Source organism: Thunnus albacares, chromosome 14 (assembly GCF_914725855.1).
Source record: "Thunnus albacares chromosome 14, fThuAlb1.1, whole genome shotgun sequence".
NCBI classification, from domain to species: Eukaryota; Metazoa; Chordata; class Actinopteri; order Scombriformes; family Scombridae; genus Thunnus; species Thunnus albacares.
Window position 1 is genome coordinate 27,485,202 of NC_058119.1, and position 22,036 is coordinate 27,507,237.

The 22,036-nt window shown below is 39.9% G+C and overlaps 1 protein-coding gene across 3 annotated transcripts in view; it reads right to left on the reverse strand.

The window, feature by feature from the left end:
• atrnl1a (attractin-like 1a) overlaps positions 1–22,036 on the reverse strand; it is a 322,517-nt gene that overhangs the window by 115,875 nt on the left and 184,606 nt on the right. For 2 of the 3 annotated variants that reach the window (XM_044372295.1, XM_044372296.1), the window contains 2 exons: positions 21,970–22,031; positions 8,753–8,831 (listed from right to left, as the gene is read on the reverse strand). In XM_044372295.1, the coding sequence (XP_044228230.1) occupies positions 8,753–8,831; positions 21,970–22,031 (141 nt within the window). Of the gene's footprint in view, positions 1–8,752; positions 8,832–21,025; positions 21,864–21,969; positions 22,032–22,036 lie in introns of those variants that run through there. The other variant, XM_044372297.1, reaches the window with a different exon arrangement.

The following is a 22,036-nucleotide window of genomic DNA, read 5'->3' on the forward strand; positions in this document are numbered from 1 at the left end:
TTTATTAATTACTGATTTACAAAAAGTTTTACATGCTTTTATCTATTCTTGGCTTGATTATTGCAACACATTTTACTCAGGTATCGGCCAGGACTCACTCTACTGTCTCCAGTTGGTACAAAACACTGCTGTTTGACTTATTACCAGGACAAAAAGGTATGATCACATTACCCCTGTGCTTGCCTCCCTACACTGGCTACCTGTTAGATTTCACACTGATTTTAAAATCTTAATGCTCACTTTTAAGGCTTTAAACGGCCTTGCACCTACATACATGTCTGACTTATTGACCTGGCATGTGCCCTCTCGGCCGTTAAGATCCGCGGATGGAGCCCTGCTGGTTACTCCAACAGTTTGTGACTATTGGTGATCGGGCTTTTGCTATCAGAGCTCCCACACTATGAAACTCTCTGTTTACTGAACTCAGACAGACTAAATCACTATCTCCTCTTAAAACTTTTCTCTTTGTGAAAGCTTTTGGAAATGTTTGATATATGTTTTTATTTATTTGATCTTATTCATTTTATCATCTGTACTTTCTTTTTATCTGCCTTGTCTGGTTTTATTTCTTTTTTGTAAAGCACTCTAACATTGTTAAGACAAGTGCTATATAAATAAGGTTTATTATTATTATAAAGTTTATTAAACAAACAGAGAAAAAAGTTTTATAAGGAGAGACAGATGGACCAGAAGTGCAGAGAGGTTTTAAAGTGTTTATCATTGATGAACAATATATTGCCTCTGGATTCAATGATTGATAATAATTATTGGTCATTCTGTCTTCAATTTTATCTCTTAAAAACAATGTTTCATCTAATTTTATCTTTTATTTACAGTCAATAACTCATTAACAGTCAATAAATCTGCTTTTTAATTTTGTCTATAAATACATTTTCTTGACTTAAATACTGTATATATTACTTAAGGCCATGCATTTACATGGATTTAATTATATACCGCATTTAAAGAGTTTGTCTTGATGAAAAATCTGAATTTTGTGTTGAACTGATAATAAGTGAAAATAATGGCCAATTTTACTTTAATGCAGAACCACAGACTGTGTTTCAAAGACGTCTCTTACTATATCTGCTCTCTACAGTATTTGTGCATTGCAACTACAGTTTTGTTAAAGTTCAGGACAGTTTGTGGCAACAGGGAAAGATCATAGTTACGGTTAATAAAAAGGTGAATTAATTAACTGTCCATGACAGGAAGTGATCTCTGGTCTTCCATACCACACATGCATCCACAATCCAAACATCCACTCCCCAACTTTTTGCATCTCCATGTGAAGGACACACAACGTCCTGCATCAGCACTTGAAATTTATAATGTGCAGAAACATCCAATATGACCATAATTCTCAGGATACTGGGCTGCTACAAACACGGCACATGTAAATTAATCTATAACACTGTCAGAAAACATGACAAATTTAAAGTAAAGTTGCTTCACTTAATTCACACAAATTTATCTGCTGGACTGTTCTGATCTCAAATCTCATTGGAAAGTTATTTATGTCCCTTATGTCCCTGTAAGTTCAAGAACTGGAGCTTAAAGACTAGTAAACATTTCTTTCCTAAAGTTGAAAATGTTTTCAACTTTCACACACGTCCTTGGAATTAAGGCCAAGAGAAAATATGCACATTTGCATGTTTCCACTGGCTTTATATGCAGCTGCACTGCGTTTAGTGTTTAGATTTACTTGTTCACTGTCAGTTCATATATTTAAAGACCTGTCAATCAATTTGAAAGTAGAATTCAATCCTGTACTTTGGATTTTACTGGTAGCACTGGTAGTGTATGGCCCCTAAGGACAAAACACATACAAGAGCAAAGGCACAATCAATGATATGTGCTCCAAATCCAGAAATGCAGTTAATTATCAACACATACACCTCAGGGTGCATTGTGATTTTACATGTAGCCCCTTTTACACAAACTGTTCAAGGTGGGAATGCTGCACCTTTATTCCACCTTGATGTTCTGTATAAAACTTGATGACAAAGCCGGATCGACTGTGTAATCGTGCATGACGGGACAGGGAGCTGACGCCATTGTGGTACACAAGCAAACAAGTAAAGGTGGCTAAATGACGGATCTTCTTTACAGCTATAATGCCGGATCTCTTTTTTAAAGGAGACTTTTGTCCTTAGGGGCCACTGTAGCGGGGCAACCCTTTTGGTTTACAGTATATCAGACTGAAAGAATGTACTTTTAGCTACTGTGGGTGTACTACACAAACATTCATAGAGGTTCTGCTTCGCTGACAAAGCTGGAAAAAGTTATGTTTTAAGTTTTAATTAGTTATCTGATTTGACAGATCAAGGTAGGAGAGGAGAGAGTGATGAAAAATGTATCTGAAAAAGTCAACAGGGAGGAGAGGACCTCAATTTTGTCCTTCTGGCTGTCTTTCTAGTTTTTCATTTGTCTTTTGACTTATTTATCTTCAGAGGGGCAACCCTATTAGGCAAACCAGAGACATCTTGCGCAGCCTGTCTCTTCGCATCAGCATTAGAATTTCAAAGTAGCTTTTTGATTGTTTGATCTCACATCCAAATATGATTGTTGGTTATAAAAAAAAAAAAAAAAAAAAAAAAGTATGAGAAAAAGCAATTAACATAAAGCCGTGCTTCTATTAATACCCAGTTTTCTCTGTAGTCTTGTGGCTGGTTGTGATCCATAATTAACAGTGAAGAGATCCCATTTTCACCTTCTGCTGTGGTTCCCCACTAGACCAGTTCTCTGGAGAGCAGAGAGAGGAGCGAGAGCAGCGAACAGATGATGCTTCACACTACACACTGCAGAAAAACTAGAGAGAGCTACTGTACTGTATTGTCTAATATTAAAACCTGACAAAATGGATATTGACACTTAAATAGTTTAATATTAAAATATCTCAGCACAAAGAGGTTTTTTTTTTGTATTTTCAGTCAGAGGCAGCTGTGAATCATGATAAACCCTGATGATTTGAACGAGTGGATCAAATCATTGGGCTGTGCTGCAGATCTGGCTGCTGTGACTTCGCCCCTCATCTGTGAAACAGACCACCTGCCAGCGTGATGTTGCACTGACTGATGTTTCACACTTAATTCTTTAAACTCTTTCTTTTTAATGTCTCTGCTTTGTCTTTCAAGCAGCTCACAGTCTACAGTAAAGCCTCATAGGGTCATATCATACATGCCACGTAGATCATGTTTTAAACAGGAAATCAATATGTTAAATGTTGAATGTAATGATCAACAGCAGCCTGTGATTATGATTAGGTTTAAGAAAGTTGAAGCACTTGGTTGTTGTTGGGGAAAGACGGTGGTTTTGGATAAAGAATAAAATGTTGAAGCTAACTTTAAGCATGAGACAAGATGTTTTAATGTTTAACCAAAAGGAACCATTTTTCCCCAACATCAAGTATTTTACTAGCCTATACAGTATGTGTACATCTAAACCTTATGCCTATGACTTTTGTGCAGTACGAAGGCGTCACACTCCCTGGGTTGGAAAAAAAAAAAAACATGCTGTGAATATAATCCAGGTAGCAATTATGTTTCCTTGAAAAATAGCATTAAAATTAGCAAAGCAAATATAAAGTTATATTGTATAGGCGGCAGTGTTGGATCTGTGTTAAAGTTATGACGAATTTCATGGCAGAACTACAACAAACAACTAAAAAGTCAACAAAATAAAATCCAAAATCAAGATTCAATTCAGGAAATACAAAGTTTTTTGCACATGGATCCATATAAATCGCTACAATTATGTAACACAATAAAATGTAAACTACCCCTCTTAGATTAGACATAGCGAGTTAGCTCAGAATGCTAAATGTGTCATTGATGCGAGTTGTATCCATATTTGTAAATGTTTTACACATTTTTAAACTGAATTATCCGTTTGAAACAATGAACAAGAGGAATAATCTTTGTTACAACAGCTTACACACACTTTAACTAATAAGCACATATCACTTAGAGGCAGTGTTTTAAAATTATCCAAATATTTTAAAGTTTTTTTTTTGTTTTTCAGTCAAAGACTTTTCTTTAATTATAGTTTTCCTCTGGAGTTATAGCCATTTGCAGCATGTTTATTGTGGAAATCACAATAGAGGCTGAAATACAATACACAGTGCAGATCTATTTGCAGCTACAGAGAAAAAAAATCTGCACATAATTCCTGTTTGTGAAAGTCTCACACACAAACTGATCAGTAGTAACAGCTCCTGTATATTACAATAACAATATCTATATATATATGTGAGATAAATCTGGCTGTATTGACCATCTCTCCCCTGAGCCCCTGAGGCACCTGACAACAGCTGTTTATCTCCATAATAATCGGGCTGGCACTAAATATATCAACACAAGGAGATGATAAAAACACAGCATTCAGCTCCATTGATTAGCATTGTTAATTTCTCGCTTGGTGGTGCAGGGTAAGTGAAGTTGGAGCCCGCTGAGGAAGCTCACTGGGACCGATGACAAAGTTCTGTTACAAGGTAGCGGTGAAGCTAGAAAAACCAAAGGCTCTTTATCTCTGTACGACGTGTTTCTCTGACTCTCTTTCTCTCTCTCTGTTCATCTTCTTTCAGAGATGATAAAGTGGTAAATAGAGGTCTGAATATAAAGTGGTAAATAGAGGTCTGAGTAAACTGTAAGCTTCAGTTATCTTCTGAAGGAAAATAGCGAAGAGATCATTGATTTGTTTGTCCATTTCAACAAATCCTTATAACTAAATTACAAATAAACTACCGGGTTAGGGTTGAGGAAATACTGCCGTGATGGTTGAAAGAAAGAATAGTTGACTGTTGAACGGAGACCAGATGAGGATTGGATTCTCTGGAGTCAAAATCACACACATTGTTCATCATTTTAAAGTGGTGTTGCACAATTTGAAGAGCTCTGAGACACTTATATTTGTTGTAAATAGAAAAAAAAATCACCAACAAACAAGGTTGAAGCTGAAACAGATTGAAGCAACCGCCGAATTAACTGCAGCAGCGAGGACTTAAGCAGAAAGCAAGTTTCCATTGTCTACATAGAAAACAAAGCTGGTGAAAAGCTGCTGGCCAATCACAGTGTGAGGTGGATGTGGTATCGTTGGTTTGGCTCTACACTGGCCTCTCCATCCGATGTTTGTAAAATGTTGGGAGGATGAAGTTCCCAAAGCTATTCAACAGTCCCACAAGCACTTCTGACAGAGTCTACTGGTGCCGTCATAGTTGGTTTTAGCCAAGATTGCCTGTCAGATAAGAGCACTAGTATTATCTGCTTCATCTGTTTTTACCACCAGCATTTCAGGTTCATTTATCTTTTGCAAATGTTCCTCAGTTTACAGTAAAGCAGCGCTCAGACCAACATTAGCTCTGCATGGAAACAAATGCAGCTCTCTCATTCATTTGAATGGAGCCAACTTTCCAGAGTTGTAAAATCCTGTCTGTGATTATTATAAAACAGTCTGATAAGCCTTTAAATGCATTAATGTGTAGCTTAAACAACATTTCCCCACCAGCACAGCTGGTTTTAATGCATGACACTGTTATGATTACATAAAGGAACAGTTTGTTATTTTCTTCCTATCCTCCCTGTTTGTACATTTCAACACTTTTTTCTCTGTTTGTTCCACACCCAGGATCTGAAAGTGGTTTTAAATCCCATGAACCTCTTTCCTCCCCTTAGGAGCACAAGTCATATGATTTATATTAGAAAACATCCATGAGAGACGTGGAGATACTGGCCCTCGTTACAGAGAAACACTGACATTTTGAGCATGTTGTCTGCTTCTTTTGACTTCAACAGGCTCTGTTCATGTTACAGCGAAGGGGTTTCACTGCTGACACTCGGCTCATTAACATAGTTTGTGTTGTCGCCGGTTTGCTTACAGCAGTTGGTTTCTGCGGTGACATTTTTAGAGTAGCTAAAGGACAAATCCACAAAGAGTTTCCTATAATGTAACAAGTGACTGGTGAAGAAAATGAACAAAGTAAATTTTCTGAAATGTCACGGTCTCCCTCTAAGGTTGGCTGAGTGCTATTATTCAGTAAAACTATGAAATGTTTTTTTTTTTTTCTTTGTCACCGCTTGAGCTGCCCTAAAGTGAAAGATCACGCTTCACACTTTCATTTGCTTTCTTTGTACCAGAATGGATGAATTAATTACGGCCTATGTGGTGAAAAAAAAAGTGATTTCATTTCATTAACTGTAGATGATGATGATGATGATGATGATGAGAAGAAAGTGAGGTGGTATCACCAGAGTTCCTACAGTGATTTCTACCTCCATGGCTGTTATCTAAAAGGAGATTTGGTTTACAGCCCTCAGTAAGAAAAAAAGGGGAGAATGACAGAGAAAAAGTGTCAGTGAGTCTGGGTAAATAAACAATAAGAGTGCAGTAAATGCAGCATTGCGGTTCCGCCGTGATATGAGACCAGCTGTCATTAATAATGTAGCTGAGTGTCGGCCGGCCTGCCGGCAGCCGGTAAACCACACCTCACACTGGAGGAAACAAGGCTAAACAAACACCAGGTTAGTTGAGTCACATGTGGCTGCACAAACATCAAAATACACGAATCAATCACTGTGCTGGAAACACATTCGACCCTATGACATGTGACTGCACCGAAACAAACAACTGAAGAAAAAACATCTAGAAGCACAAAGAGGATGAAAACACAAGAATCCGATCCATTCAAGAGCCTTTTTAAAAATGTTTCAGCAACTAATTCTAGGAACAAAAACTCTCCATGTTTAATTACAACATTTCGGTCGGTGTGGACTTTCTTTAGGTTAGATCAGACAAACTTTGCAATTATGTAAAAGTGAGTGAAAGTGATTGAAAAATTTCTGATTCTTAGTTTCTCAGTTAAAGGAACATTTCGATGTGTTCAACCTGGTGGGTCATGCTAACTTTGCTCTCCCCAGCTCTGCTATATCACACAAAACAGTGTGTAAAAAAGTATCAGGGAAAGCTGCTGATCCTCCTACAGCTGTCCACATAAACATGATTTTTACATGCATCGCTTCAAATATTTGTTTCTGAGTATGAACGAAAGTAAACACACAGCCTATAGCAGCCATTACGGCTAACTGCTTAGAGATCTATATCTGGGGAAACATGCCAGCTAACTGAACCAGCCTGTATATTCATCCGCACACGCTGGTTTGTTTACATGTATGAGTCTGACTTTCACCATGGTTCGACTGTGAGGAAAGTGCAATGACGGATTATCCCGTTGACTATTATGAGGACGATCGAGAGTGAAATTGACTGGCCGACTGTATTTATTTGAACCAGAGTACACAGAGGAGTTAGAACAAACAGAAGATGACAAAATGAAGAACGGAGGCAAACACCTCAAGAGAAACCGCCGGTTGTTCCTCCTACATTCAGCAGTTTAATGATTTAAAGGAAAAGTTCTTGAACATTTATGCTAAGCTAAGTGAATAGCCTTCCAGTTCCGTACATAATGCACAGACATGACAGAAGTTTCCATCTTCACGTCGAACTCTCAGCAACAACACAAATGAGCATATTTTACATGATATTTAACTATTCCTTTTATAGCTTTTAAGACTGTTGTTTCACTTAATAAGAGAGACTCGGCACCATATTTACTTTTTTACTTCCTATTTGTATTTACTTTCTGATACCAGAAGCATTTCTCAAGCTGTCGTCATCATAAGACGATCTAATTTATAAGAAACAAAGGTATTTAGTGTCATCAAGGTGCAGAAAACAGATATTTGTGGATGCCTGGGAACATGCTTCTGCTTCAAATTCAGAAATCTGCTTGAAATCTGAAATGAATTCTTTCAGTAATGATCCTTTAATCTTTACCAGTGAAGACAACAAGTCTCAGCGGCATCAAGTGGCGTTTTCTCACTGAGTGCAGAAACGTTTAAAACCACTTAAGCAAATTACAAATCTGATCCTTTTCAAAACACCATAAAAGTAACAGAACACGTCACCAACAACATTTAAAAGCTGGAAACTCATTTACACATAAAAGCAGAAGCGTTTTTTTCTGCATAATGAGAGAAAAGCAGCAGCAGCAGCAGGAAGGGGACCAGAAAACCAACAAGTGTATTTATGGACAATAGTTCCACCAATAACACGAGATTATCATCATCATCGCTGCTCATAACCAACACTGATTCCTCCCTGATGACTTAAGCACAAAACACTGAAAAAAAATATGCATAAAAAACATTAAACAAGTGAGAAAGAGACCAAGGTTTATCACTGAAAAGATAATAGATCCAAAAACAAGTCAAGCAGTGGAGCCAGTGAAGTGATTTGGGGTGTAAATTGTGTTTTTGTGTATTTGTGTGTGTGTGTGTGTGTGTGTGTGTGTGTGTGTGTGTGTGTGTGTGTGTGTGTGTGAAGGGTCAGGAGTAAAAATGAAATGATGCGGCATCTGTTGAGGCTTTAAGTAATATATCACTCCATTCCACTTCGTTTAGCATCACTTCGCCTGAGTTAATTGGTTCATGAGGAGCACTAATTAAGGGGAATGGCCTTGTTTATCGTCACGGCGACGCTCGTTAAGCTCTCTCTTTTTTTTTTTTTTCCAGGACTGGTGACATTAACCCACCCTTCACAACTGTGGGTGGGTGGGTGGGTGGAGGGGGATGAGTCAGTATATATTTACTTTAGTCTTCAGTGTGGCTGCTGCTATTGAACAGCGACAACACTCCACATGTACTTTACGCACAAGTATGTACACACACACACACACTAACATATGAAAGTGTCCTACCTCTCTTCGCCGTGAAGCCCAGCAGGTCTGCTTGATTTTCCAAACTACAGCAGCAACCAGCAGTAGAGACAGGAAACAGCTGGAGGGAGAACAGAGACAATAATCGACCAATAAATCAATCAAAAATCAACGATGTCTGAGAAGTGCATGAGCATCGTGATGAAAACAATATCACCTCAAGCAGAAATGAGATGGTACAACCTCACAGATACCTGTTTTTTATGTACATATACTGTATATATGTAGTATATGTACGACACTATGCAGTATATATGATCAGATCATGTCAATCCTAATTAAAGTCCAATGATTATGTGCCGTTCCTACTGCAAACATGTGTGGTTTATTTCATGCAGACAGATCAGTCTTGATGTTTCTGACCTCAGCTGTGAACTCTGTGGAGCTTAAAAACAACAATCAGCTGGAAATCAAAAGTGATTTGGAGTTTTTTCTTCGTATTGCAGTTGCTTCGTTGGTCAGAGTCGGTGCAGAGATATTCTAACTTTTAGTCCCCAGTAGGGGTCACTGAATCCTTCACTGTCTGTGATGATTGATGTCTTCAACAAACAACATCAGGGGTTATTTTTCTAGTTTTGACAGAGCTCCTTCAGAAGCGCCACAGAAGACATTATACAGTTGTTTTCACGGGCTGAGTAGTATTTCCCATGAAGGGTAAACTGACAGTGGGTAAAATCAATGAAATGCCTCGTTAAAATATAGATAGAAATTACAAAGACAATTTCACACAATGAAGACAGCAATATTCCTTCTCCTGGACTCTGTAATTGTTGTCTTGTGTTGACTCATGGGAGGCACTTAAAGCTACGATATGCAGGTTCTATAAGTCAAGCTAGCACTCCTCCCCTCCTTCTCCCTGCTCCTTTACACCGTATCTGGCCCTCCATCTGCATCCTCGTGATCACGCACACCGGATGTATTGATTTCTCCTCCTCTACTTGTGAATCAGCCGTAGTGACATCTTCCAGCAGCTAATGCTATCTCGAAGCCTCCATATGAGACAAGATTTAGGCCAGAAGTGTGTTTACATATTGATTGACAGCCAAGAGGTCCCGCCCCCCATTTTGGCCTTCTCTGATTGGTTAGAAGGGGATATCTGTGTGCTGTTGCTGCTGCCAGGCTGTTCAATCTGTGTCACAGAGTCTGTGACACAGAAACCTTTGATGACACCCCTCCACATTAAGATACACTTTGGAGCATATTTCAACAAAAAAAATATATAAGGAAAAACTTACATACTGTAGCTTTAATTCTGAATAGAGTCAATACAGTTTCACAGTCGTGTATAAATGGAGCTGCCTGAACACCTCCATACAAAAAATGCAACTCTACTGGTTTTAGGACCAAGGGGTCACCAGATGATTATTGATAAGATAAAAGATCAACTAAATCATGCCGTCCTTTTAACTCCTCAGTAATGACAGTTTTACTTCTTTATTCTTCTACAAATTATTCAAATGAAACAATCTGAGAAGGGAAAACATTCTTATAACCAAATAACTTCATTTAGAGGTGGAAATTTGACATTTAAGAACAAGTTGTAGGTGCATTAATGTGAGACACGTTTATTAAAACTAATGGATGAAGCTTCTGCTGATGAATGCAAAAAATACAGCAAAAAACATCGATGTTAACATGTTTTCATACTTATAGCATCTCATGTACTTGTTCTAAAATAAGTTTCTGTAAATACATCACATTGTAACTGTACTCAGGGTCCAGTGTATCTGCAGGTAACATAATATGAATTTAATGATTTTCATGCTTTTAGGCTTTGTAGTTGTCCTTAAAAACACTTTCAAGTACAAAAGAGGAGGGAGAGGAAAAAAAAAATCACATAATACAATCTTGCATCAGTATCTTCACACTAATTTACTGCGCTCCGACTCCAGTTTCCGGAGAGCAAAGACAACAAAGGAAAGAGAAAATTCTTGGGAAATTTGTGGCGAGATACAAAACCGCGGTGACCACAGGCAGCTGGGGATTTTAGGACAGCAAAGGGCAACGAGAGGTCAACAAGCGACATGATGCTCTCTAACAAAGAACAAGGTCCCGTTTTACACACAGATACACACACACACACACACACACACACACACACATACATACATACACACAAAGCCTTAAAAGTTCAATGTCTGGAGGGCAAAGTTATCTGGCCAAACACAAAGCTCCTCTCTCAAACAGAACTTCTGACAAGAACTCAAAACAAGCGCGCCCAAAGGCTAAGCAACAGGAAGTCCCTGAGAAACTGCTGAGGACAGCAGCTCCCGAAAACAATCCCCCTCTTCATCAGTGTGTCGGCGTGATGTGTCCTCCTGTGTCTCTATGTGGGGTTGACTACATTGTAAAGGGTATTAGTTCTGTAATGAGTGTGACATTTTCAAACCCAGACTGCTGAAGATGCTGCAGCCGTGACCTCTTCGGCCCGAGGTCGACCTCTCAGCTGCGCTCGGAGACAACGCGACCAGGAAATTCCCTCCGGTGATGAGGGCGCGATGCTCATTGCTGCTGCTGGATGAAAACCATCTCCTACTGGTTTTCAAGACTTTTTCAAGATTATATGCAGAGTTTTCAACCAACAGACTTTAAAACCAAAGTTTTATTTGGGTGACAGCTGGGTGAAGGCTGTTGCTATTTTAACTGATGATTCAACCCCAAATAACCTTCAAGATAACTTCCCATAATGTCTTCAGGTAGTCCAACAAACACATACATAAGTCAGGAGGAGAGTGTCAGAGTCATTGGTCATCGCACATAATGTCTTTTTTTTTCCATGAGGTTTTTTAACCCTAACCCTAACCATAACCCTAACCATAACCCTAATCCTAATCCTAACCCTTACCTGTTGAAGGAGTGCTATTTGCAGAAAAAAAATCCCTTAAGAGACTGTTGTCTACAGCTCTACATCACACATTTCATTGTGGCTTTTTCTGCTTGTGTTATTCCTGCCTGCAGTATTTATAACTGACCAAATAGCTCCAGATCTCCGTCATGTAGACCTTATTGTAGAACAGCACCGCTAACAAAGCTCCGCTAATTCAGTGATAAACATGTTTCATTTCCTATATCTGCTTCACAATGAAAGCCTCAGTGGAAAGCGTTTAATCTGCAGCAGCGGCGACACGGCTCCGATACAGTAAAAGTACAAACAGGAACATAGGAGAAGAAACTAAACTTCAAACCACAAAAGCTTAGAAGCAACAAAAGCCGAGAGCACAGAGAGACTTTTCTCTCTGGTCTCCAGCACAGACACAGAGTTAAATTTCGTGACATACTGCTTGTCTGAGGAGGAGGAGGAAGAGGAGGAGGAGGAGGAGGAGGAGGGGAGTCATCACAGGTTGGCAGCGGTCAGACCTGCCAACAGGGACCGCAGCAGTGTGACCTGCCACTGCTGACCCCTGCTGTGAGGCTGTAGTGGAAACACATTTCGTTGCAGGTTGACTTGTGTGGCTAAAGTGGACCGACTGTGATTAATAAAAAAACCTCTATTAGTGCTCAGGACTCTGATGTGATCAGTGTTATTAAAGGGTCAAAATAGCAAAAGTTACACATCATGTTGCAGTGAAACATTTGAACTGTTTTTGTAAAAAATAATTTTCCATCATCTATATTTAGTTTGATCAAGATTTTATGATTCTCCAGCTGTACTGATCATAAAACAGATATGAAATGATATACAGTATTGCCCTACACTAATTCATTAAATGTGATCTATATTGGCAGGGCTCATATTAGCAATAATTGCCTCATTACAAATATAAATTGACATTGATGTGCAATTCAGAAATTGCAGTATACAGTAAAAACCAGGCGATAAATCTTTTATATGCTGCGTTTTATAACATGTATATAATTTTCATTGTAGTTTACAATGAAATTCAAAATGTGTTATCTTACAATTGATGTTGCAGCCATCTTTAACATACCCTGCCTCAGTACATCCAGCTCCTCTCGCTCCTTAAACGAACCCAATTCAAGGAATCATTGCATCATCTATGAAAGGCAGTTGTCCCGGGAAACAGTCGGCTATAACGGGCAGCTGAATGTTTGTCTTTGTATTGACGTAACATCTCTTCAACCCCTGCTTTTGATAAGCGACACAAGACAAATGCACTCAGTAACTCCCCCTGCAATGATTTTTTTCCATCCTTCCAAATGTACCTTCTAAAAAACCCCTCAACTGGCTGGGATTCAAATCCAATCAGGCCCAAGATTCCCTCCCATTCAGTTTGTATTACCTCAGCTCGCCATTAACGGGCCACAGGGCATGAGCTTAGCCATCTAACCAATGGAGCAGAGTGGCTAATTGTTGCTATTACCGAAGCATTAGGGAGGAGGAGGATGGAGGGAGGCTGGAGGAGGAGGAGGAAGGAGGGAGGCTGGGAGTGTCCTGTGGGTTTGTTAACACTCCGCTGAGCCTCCTGATAGGTTTAGGTTTAAGACTGTTTAGCCACCTGTAATAGCAACTGAACTGATTAAACGACCAGGGGATGTGGGTAAGAACAAGTGTGAGTGCATGTGAGAGCGTGTACATGGTTGTGTTGTGCTGCTCTTTTAAGCGGCGTGCCTTGTTTTAACCAAAATCACAAAGCACAGTACATATAACACACACACACACACACACACACACAGATGCAGGAGAACACAGTGAAACATCTGAACCCCAGCGGGCAGAACGAAAAAAATCAATAAGCTATTCGTTGAACATGAGCTACAGATAGCACACGATCGGAAACAGCTTTCCATCTGCACAACCAGCAAATCCACAGTGTAGAGACGAGGCGAACTGAGGTCTCCAGTCACTGCAGAGAGGTTACGAGTTTCATTTTACTGTAACGTTTCCAACATTTTATCTGTTGGTCACCCTGAGTCTCTCTGTCTCTTTCTGACTACTTTTTTTTTATTATTTTACTGTTGCATTTCAGAAAATGAGAAGCATGTGAATGAAGCTGGCTGAACATGGAAATAAATTCTGTCCTATTCTACTCTGAAGGGCTTCCTTTTAAACATCGACTATTTGATTTGTCATTCAGGGAGTCAGTCTCATCATCACCTTCATCGTCTTAAAATCGTACACCAGTCACCCTGAGTTCAGTCTGGTTGTAGAAGCAGAGAGCTGCGGCAAAAAAACGCTGGATTGTCTCACAAAAAACATTGAACCTGGGGAAGCTTTTGCAAGGCACTGCATTGGCCAATCAAGTGCATACAAGCGCACATTCCTGGCAGATTACTATGGGATATGAACGCCATATTTCTACTGTTTCTACAATCAATGCCTCAAAAGATACAATTATTGTCCCTTTGATAACTGTCTCTCTCTCTGAAAAGCTTTCAAACTTCTCCGGTATGGATGTTTTATAGGAAGTGGATTCTAAACTCAAAGATGCACTCAAATGAAAATTACTCACCTGGTGCATGAGACACAAAAGTTTGATAGCTTCCAGGTTTACTTCTGCACAGTGCAGCCAACTGAATATGAGCAGTAGTGTGTGTGTGCACACTCTTGTGGCCCATAGACTTTACATCGGGATGATGTCATGCACTTTAAAATCGCTTTTCTATACTCTGGGAAAGTTTTAAAACCTGCATGGATTAAAAATTAATAATACAGAGAGTAATAATTGAGCTTATTTGAAGTTGGAGGTGTTCTGTTAACAGTTTTACAGATGTGTCATTTATAAAGATGGTCTATTTTTTTCCACACTCGATTGAATTATATTAATATAATTATTTTGTATTATTTTTCATGATTCCAGTTACAGTAAAGATGAAAAGCCATTAGTGAGATTTTCTTTTAAACACAAACATCTGTATTTCAAATCAAAAGACAAGCTATTAGCACAAATACATTAATTAGAAAGCTGTTTTACCAATTAATAATGATACTGAACTGCTTTTGTTCTTTATATAAAGTCTTCAGTTGATGACTGAGTATTAATATTTACTTTTTATTTTCTGCTTTTGTTCTTTCTGAGGTTTCTGTTTCTCTTATCTGAGTGGAGGGTGATATATGTTGTACTGCTGGGTAAATACTGCTAAAAAAAATAGGTGATGTTTGTTTCCTATAAATAAACTTGAGTTGACTTGAATTATAATCAATCTGGGTCACATGAAGCTCTGGTTATCACTTTCCTTGCACCACATGACCACAAAATAGAAATTTAAACAAGTCACAAAGACAGCGGTGTACTCATGAGGTAAATCTGAAGATGCATTCAAGAAACTAATAATGTTAAAAAAAAAAAAAAAAGGTTTGAAATCTTTTGTGTCACTTCATGTGCAAAAAACAAACTTTCAGCACTTATGGAGAAGGAGCGATGGTGAATGGGCTGCATTTATATAAAGCCTTTCTAACCTTCCGACCACTCAAAGTGTCTCCACTACATGCCACATTCACCCATTCTCTCTCTCACACACACACACACACACACACACACTGATCCACACACTAATGGAGCAGCCTCCAGGAGCAGTTTGGGGTTCAGTATCTTGCCCGAGGACACTTCGACATGCAGACTGGAGGAGCCGGGGATCGAATCGCTCATCTTGCGATTAGTGGACAACCCACTCGTTTATTTAACAGGGACAGTGCACATTAATAAACATTGCTGTAAATGCGCCAGAGTTAGCAAAGAGGCTATTTTTCATCTGTAGTCTCTGGACAGATGTTACAGAGTCTCCCTAAAAACAGAATATGAAAATGAGATTGAGGTCATTTATAAGCATGCGGAACAATTAATAAAATGAAGAAAGAAGAACATATATAACACTAATAAAAAACAGGACATCCTTAAAACATGCAACACAGAGACTCATGATGCAAGACAATAAATACATGAGGATATTAATGTTAATAGACAAGTAGACTGAATAAGACCACATTGAGCTGCATTGTTAGACACTAACTAGAACATGCAAAGCAGAAGCACAGATACAAAAAGCATGCACAGTATGTAAAATACATTAATTAGTCTGACACAATAAAACCACAATAAGACATGCATGCAGGTACATGAAGGGTAGCAAGATAGCAACAGGTGACTGTAGACAGCAAGGGAACACAGGCAGACTGCAATGTGGAAGTTTTGCTAGAACTTCCACATCGATCCTGCTCCTCCACATGTGAACGCCTATGAGTTTGCTTTTTTGTATGAATTTAAAGCAAATAAACAACCTCCACAACCAGAACAATTGTACTCAAATAAAAAGACATTTGAACAAAGAGACTAACACCTCCACACAGAGAATCCTGACGGAGGTGAATATTGATAGGGATGGTCTTTTTTGAAATGAAGTGGGCGAGCTCGGGGGAGCCTCATGAGCCACTTAACGCTGAGTAGCTTCTCAGCTGTTTCGGGAAAGAGAGAGTGAAAGAGCGAGAGAGAAACTGATTGCTAATCAAGCGAGAGAGAGCTGGGAGTAATTGGACAAAAGCTGAACTGCAGTGTCACCAATTAGCATTTGAGATTGTAGAGAGCGGAGACATAAATGCTGTTTAATTATGGCTATTCTCCTTTTTTTTTCCCTCTCCTTCATTTACACATAAGAAAGAATACATGAGGATGGATGGATGGATGGAGTGAAGGAGAGACAGGGAGAGGAGGGGAACGGAGTCAAACTTTACAGATGCTTTTTTAGAAGGAGGTTTTTACAGCTAATCAGGGAGACTCAGGAAGTGGAATCTTTAAGCAGCTGGGCCAAATGTTCTTACAAAAGAAAAGTCAATATTTCATAGAGCCTGATATTGTCCTTTGGGTCATAATAGCATTGTATTTATGCTACAAAATTATGCCATTGTACAACCACACACTAAAATGACAATGGCAGCAATGAAATTATGTCATTAGCTGATCATTTTTAGGGCACCGTTTAATTCTGCAGCCTTTTATCTGCCTTTATATTCTACTTCAGATTTTACTGATGTAATTTGCCATCAAATTGTATCACTATTAGAGCATCACAATAGTCCAGGCAGGCATGAAACAAACCTTCTACAAAATATTTTACTTCTAATTTGCTTTGCCAAATACATTTTGGATTAAATGTAATTGTGTAATTAACTACTAGAAAAGGTGTCAGGTCACAGTCTTTCCCTATAAGGCGGCCATCATTAGCTCTGCGTGACAAAGCGCAGGTCTCTCATTCATTCTGAAAAAAGCAAAAAAAAGTTGAAGCTGGTTTCTGCTGTTTACCTTGTGATTGTCATGACAGTTTCCAGATGTGTAAAATCCTGTGTGTGAGTATTACAAACCATTGTGCAATGTTTTGGCATCTGATAACCCTAACCCTAACGCCCTGATGCCCCTAACCCTAACGCCCTGACGCACTAACCCTAACTCTAACGCCCTGACGCACTAACCCTAACACCCTAACCCTAACGCCCTAACCCCCTGATGCACTAACCCTAACGCCCTGATGCCCCTAACCCTAACGCCCTGACGCACTAACCCTAACCCTAACGCCCTGACGCCCTAACCCTAACGCCCTAACCCTAACGCCCTAACCCTAACGCCCTGATGCACTAACCCTAACCCTAACGCCCTGACGCACTAACCCTAACTCTAACGCCCTGACGCCCTAACCCTAACGCCCTAACCCTAATGCCCTGATGCACTAACCCTAACGCCCTGATGCACTAACCCTAATGCCCTAACCTAAATCCTGACCCTAACGCCCTCACCCTAACCCCCTGACGCCCTAACCCTAACGCCCTCACCCTAACCCCCTGATGCCCTAACCCTAACGCCCTGATGCCCTAACCCTAACGCCCTGATGCACTAACCCTAACGCTGATGCCCTGACGCACTAACCCTAACCCTTAAGCCCTGACGCCCTACCCTAACGCCCTGATGCCCTGACGCCCTACCCTAATGCCCTGACGCCCTAACTCTAACGCCCTGACGCCCTAAACCTAACCCTAACCCTTAAACCCTGACGCCCTAACCCTAACCCTAATCTGGACTTCCTGGATTGTATTTCATTGTACCTTAAACAAAACGCTGGCACCAACACAGCCCCTTGCATTGTTTTTAATGCAGAATTGTTGGTCTGAATGCAGCCTAAACTAACCCCAGTTCTATTTGAGTTGCCAACATATAATCATAAAAACATTCATCATGCTGTTGTTGCCAGGAGTGGACATTGTTGGAAACCAGTGAAATGTGCTCTCAGTGAATGTTTTGTAGATTCAGCATAAACATTTACATGTTACCCTGATAAAAGCATAATCTGGATGGGGTTAAGTTTCAATCTAAATGCTGTTTATTTCACTAGATGGATAAACAGGTCTCCAATCTCTCCTTTCAATCCTTTAACTGCTTTATATATTTGCTGCATATCTTTCCTGTTCTCTTCCCTTCCAGTGCCAGACTGCATCTCATCACTGTGCCTTCTGCCTACAGGCTACCCCTCACTCTCTTGCACACACATAAACACACACAAACACACACAGAATGGGACTCATGACTCAGGCTCTGTGGCACTTTGGCTCCTGACCTCATCAGCACCAACCCGTTCTCACTTCCTGAGCATCAAATACCAACGCTTTGTCACACTCCTCAGTGTCTGACACTGACGCACAAGGCATCCGTTTGTGTCTGTATGAGACGCACCGGGGCTTTCCGCTAACTCCAATGTAAACTCATCCGCGTCATTATTAGACACTCGGAGCAACTGCTCCGGCCGTTCATTCCTTCCAATATTAACCTGTCCTGTATTATAAGACGCTGTGAGCATCAGTCAGCAGGTGGACTGGGAGACCTTCTGCCTGTCTGTGTTATATTCGATCAGGCTATGCATTTCAATCAGAATATTAAATCATTGATCCGTACATGTTTTTTCCAACTAAGAAATATCGCAGAACTCGGGTCTGTTGTATCGCAACCTGAGCTAGAGATGATTAATCACACTTTTATATCATCCCGGCTGGACTATTGTAATTCCCTTCTCACCTGTCTCACCAAGTCATCGCTGAACCGTTTACAAAAGGTCCACAATGCTGCTGCAAGGCTCTTAACCAGCAGGACGACTCACATCACACCCATTTTAAAGTCTTTACACTGGCTTCCCATCAGGTTTAGGATTCATTTTCTTGTTTTCACGTATAGAGCCCTGCATGGACAGACACCTGAGTACATCGGTGATCTTCTCCATCCCTGTATCACCAGTAGGTCACTTAGGTCTTCTGACCAGGATCTACTGGCTGACCCGATACGATCTGCAGTCTCTGTAAAAGCAGCTGAAGATCCTGTTACCTGTGTTTAGTTTGTAAGTTAACTTTATCTTGTGGCTTATGGTTTTATTGTTTGTATGTTTTATGGTCTTATTTTTAACTTTTATTCTTGGGAAGCACACGTGAATTTTATTTCTGTGAAAGGTGCTATACTAAATAAACTTACTATTAAACTTATTATTGAGTAAATATGTTGTAAAACCAAAACTATGAGCTAGCTAAAAAGCTTCATGGAACTGCAGAGTTTGTAATAATTCTCTGTGTGTTTGTCATTGCCGATGACTGTTGTGGATATTTCTGAGCGATGGTCAACACTTCAGTGGAGAGAAGCACACAGGAGGCTTTGATGTCTGAGGGCTGAAGATGTTTTATTGAAGTTACTTGATCAAGGAGAACCGTAAACAGTGAACATCCAAGTTGGTGTAACTGGGATGCTGTCTCTTCTCGTTCTGTCTCCTGAAAGTCTGAGTGTTAGTCTTTAACCCAAGCAGATCGGCCTACAATATGATAAATTAGTCTAATTGGTTCACTAGTTTCTAAACAAAGGACTGCACTTTACCTGTGACATCTGAAGTCACGTTGCATTGAGCCTCAGGTCATTGTCAACACATTTTGGCTACACATGTGTTGTCTAGAATGATCCTCTCTGGCCTTGGCTTACCATGGCAATGCTGATGTACTCTTTATCAGAGAGGTTTCTGCTTTCACCAAAACATCACAGACAGCTGAAGTCTCAAGGAGAGATTAAGGATTACAGTGTGACCTCAAGGCTTCGTTTTGACCCAAATTGTCACTCAATTTGTAACCTAAAGATGGAAAATTCCATAACAATGACCACTTCCACATTACTCTCACCAATTCTTAATACTGGCCTCTAAGTAAAAATCGAAAAAACATTTTTTGTTTTCCTTTTAATTGTGCCTTTTTTCTATGGTAGTAATGCTAATATTACTTGAGTAAAGTACCTGAACACATCTTCCACCGCTAAAAACATGCACATTTAATTATATAACAAGGGCAGTAAATAAAAAAACAACAAATAGGGAGAAAGAAAAGTCCTGTAGTTGTAGCACATAACCTTTCTGGTTCAGTGAGGAAGAGAACAACTCATAAACAGAGCGGTGACTAACACACACACACACACACACACACACACACACACACACACACACACAGAGAAACAACACCGAGCTCTCCGGCAAAACTTGACGCTGTCCCCTACTGATGACATCATCCCTGTATGCTGGCCTAAAGGTCGCTGATGTCCGGAAGCCGGCCCTGGGCACATGACACGACTCACTTCCTCACATGGCTGCACAGTAACACACATGCACACCCGCACGCCCACACACACACACACACACACACACGCAGGAAACCACGCACGCATACACTCACTTAGATGAATACACACGGATAAACACACACTTGTTTGGGGTCATAGCTGAGTGGCAGCATTTCGCCTGAAGACAGCAGACTTCATTCCAGACTTCTTCACCAAATCACTCTCTCATTAGATCCACTGTCTGTCTGCATGACTCTGAGCTGTAAGACAAACGTCTCTTACCCAGTCCAAAAAAAAAAAAAAAAAAAAAAAACAGGCCGCTTTGTCTGGCTGTTTGGTTTTTAATGGACTCAGTGTGGGATTTAAATCTTTTCAACTACAATATTTTTAACAGACAGAGAAGTGCACACACACACAACAGGACGCTGTCAAATGCAACCGCGGCGTTTTTTCTGCCTTCGGCCACCAAGCAGCTGAAGTTGAAAGGGTCATTTCACCCAAATCATAAAATAAAAACTACTTTCTTTCTTGAGTTTTTCAAAGTGGGTTTCTATATTCAGCTGACACGTCTTGTAAATAAACATAAGTTATGTTAACATTCACCAAAAATGCACCAGAAGTGTGTATCCTTGAGGTCCAACAAAGGTGTCGGCTGCATTTCCCTCCTCATAAAACATGTGCAAAGCCAATTTTTAAAAACATTTTAAATCTGGCATTGTTTACACCAATGTTTCACTGCGTTTGTTTGCGTGTTACCGCCACCAGCTGTCAATCAGTGGAACAGTGTAAAACCAACAACACGATTCAAACAAAACAGGGACCCACTCAGAAAAGCACTGCTCCATAGTTGTACTAATGGTCAAAAACTCCACAGAGTAACTCTTTAAAGGGTGGGTTCACATTTCTTCAAGGCAAAGCAATAGTCAGGTGACCATATGGACACTGTGATACCTTAATAGTCAGTGTGAAGAGGAGGAATGATGACTGCAAGCAAAATCAGTTTCAGAGCTCATATAAGCACCTGATTATTGTTTTGAGACAAACTTGAAAAATTGTGACCCTATCCTAGACTACATTAGGTTTGTTTGGATATAATCTTTATACAGTCTTTGGCATTATTATTTGGAGACATTTCAATATACAGTACGACAAAAATACTTTCATTACAAATGTATATCAATTGCTGATGGTGGCTTAATGTTTGGGAGAACAGGTACATAAGGTAATTTAGAATATTAGTTTCAACATTTCTAGTTTAGTCAGATGGAATTCATAATTTAGACTTCTGGGTAATTTCAATAAGTGTTCGTGAAGAAGGTCTTAACAACAAATTAAGAATTGAAAGATGAGAGATGAGAAATTCTGTCAAAACAACTGTTGCATCTGAAAAACTTTCACTTTTTGACCAAATTTAGCTCTGTTTTCATCTATATGTTAACAAGTCTTTTGACCTGAATTTCACTAAAGGATTGGAGTTGGGAGTTGGCCCACACTTCTTGTTGCTGTTGAGCAGATGCAGAAGATTGCCAGAGCTGTTGGGAGTTAAGTGTCCTGCCTGTGGGTGCTGCCACCTACTGTAAAACAATGAGTTCAGGTTGTGGCCCGGTTGTGCAAAAGTGCCTCTGGGAACTGAGCCACTGAGCAGCAAAACCCTGAGAGGAGACAGTCAAGAAAACTTACCTGAAGAAGGTGACAAAGAACTGCACCAGGTCCATGATGCTGTTGTGTTGAGAGAAAGCAATCTGTT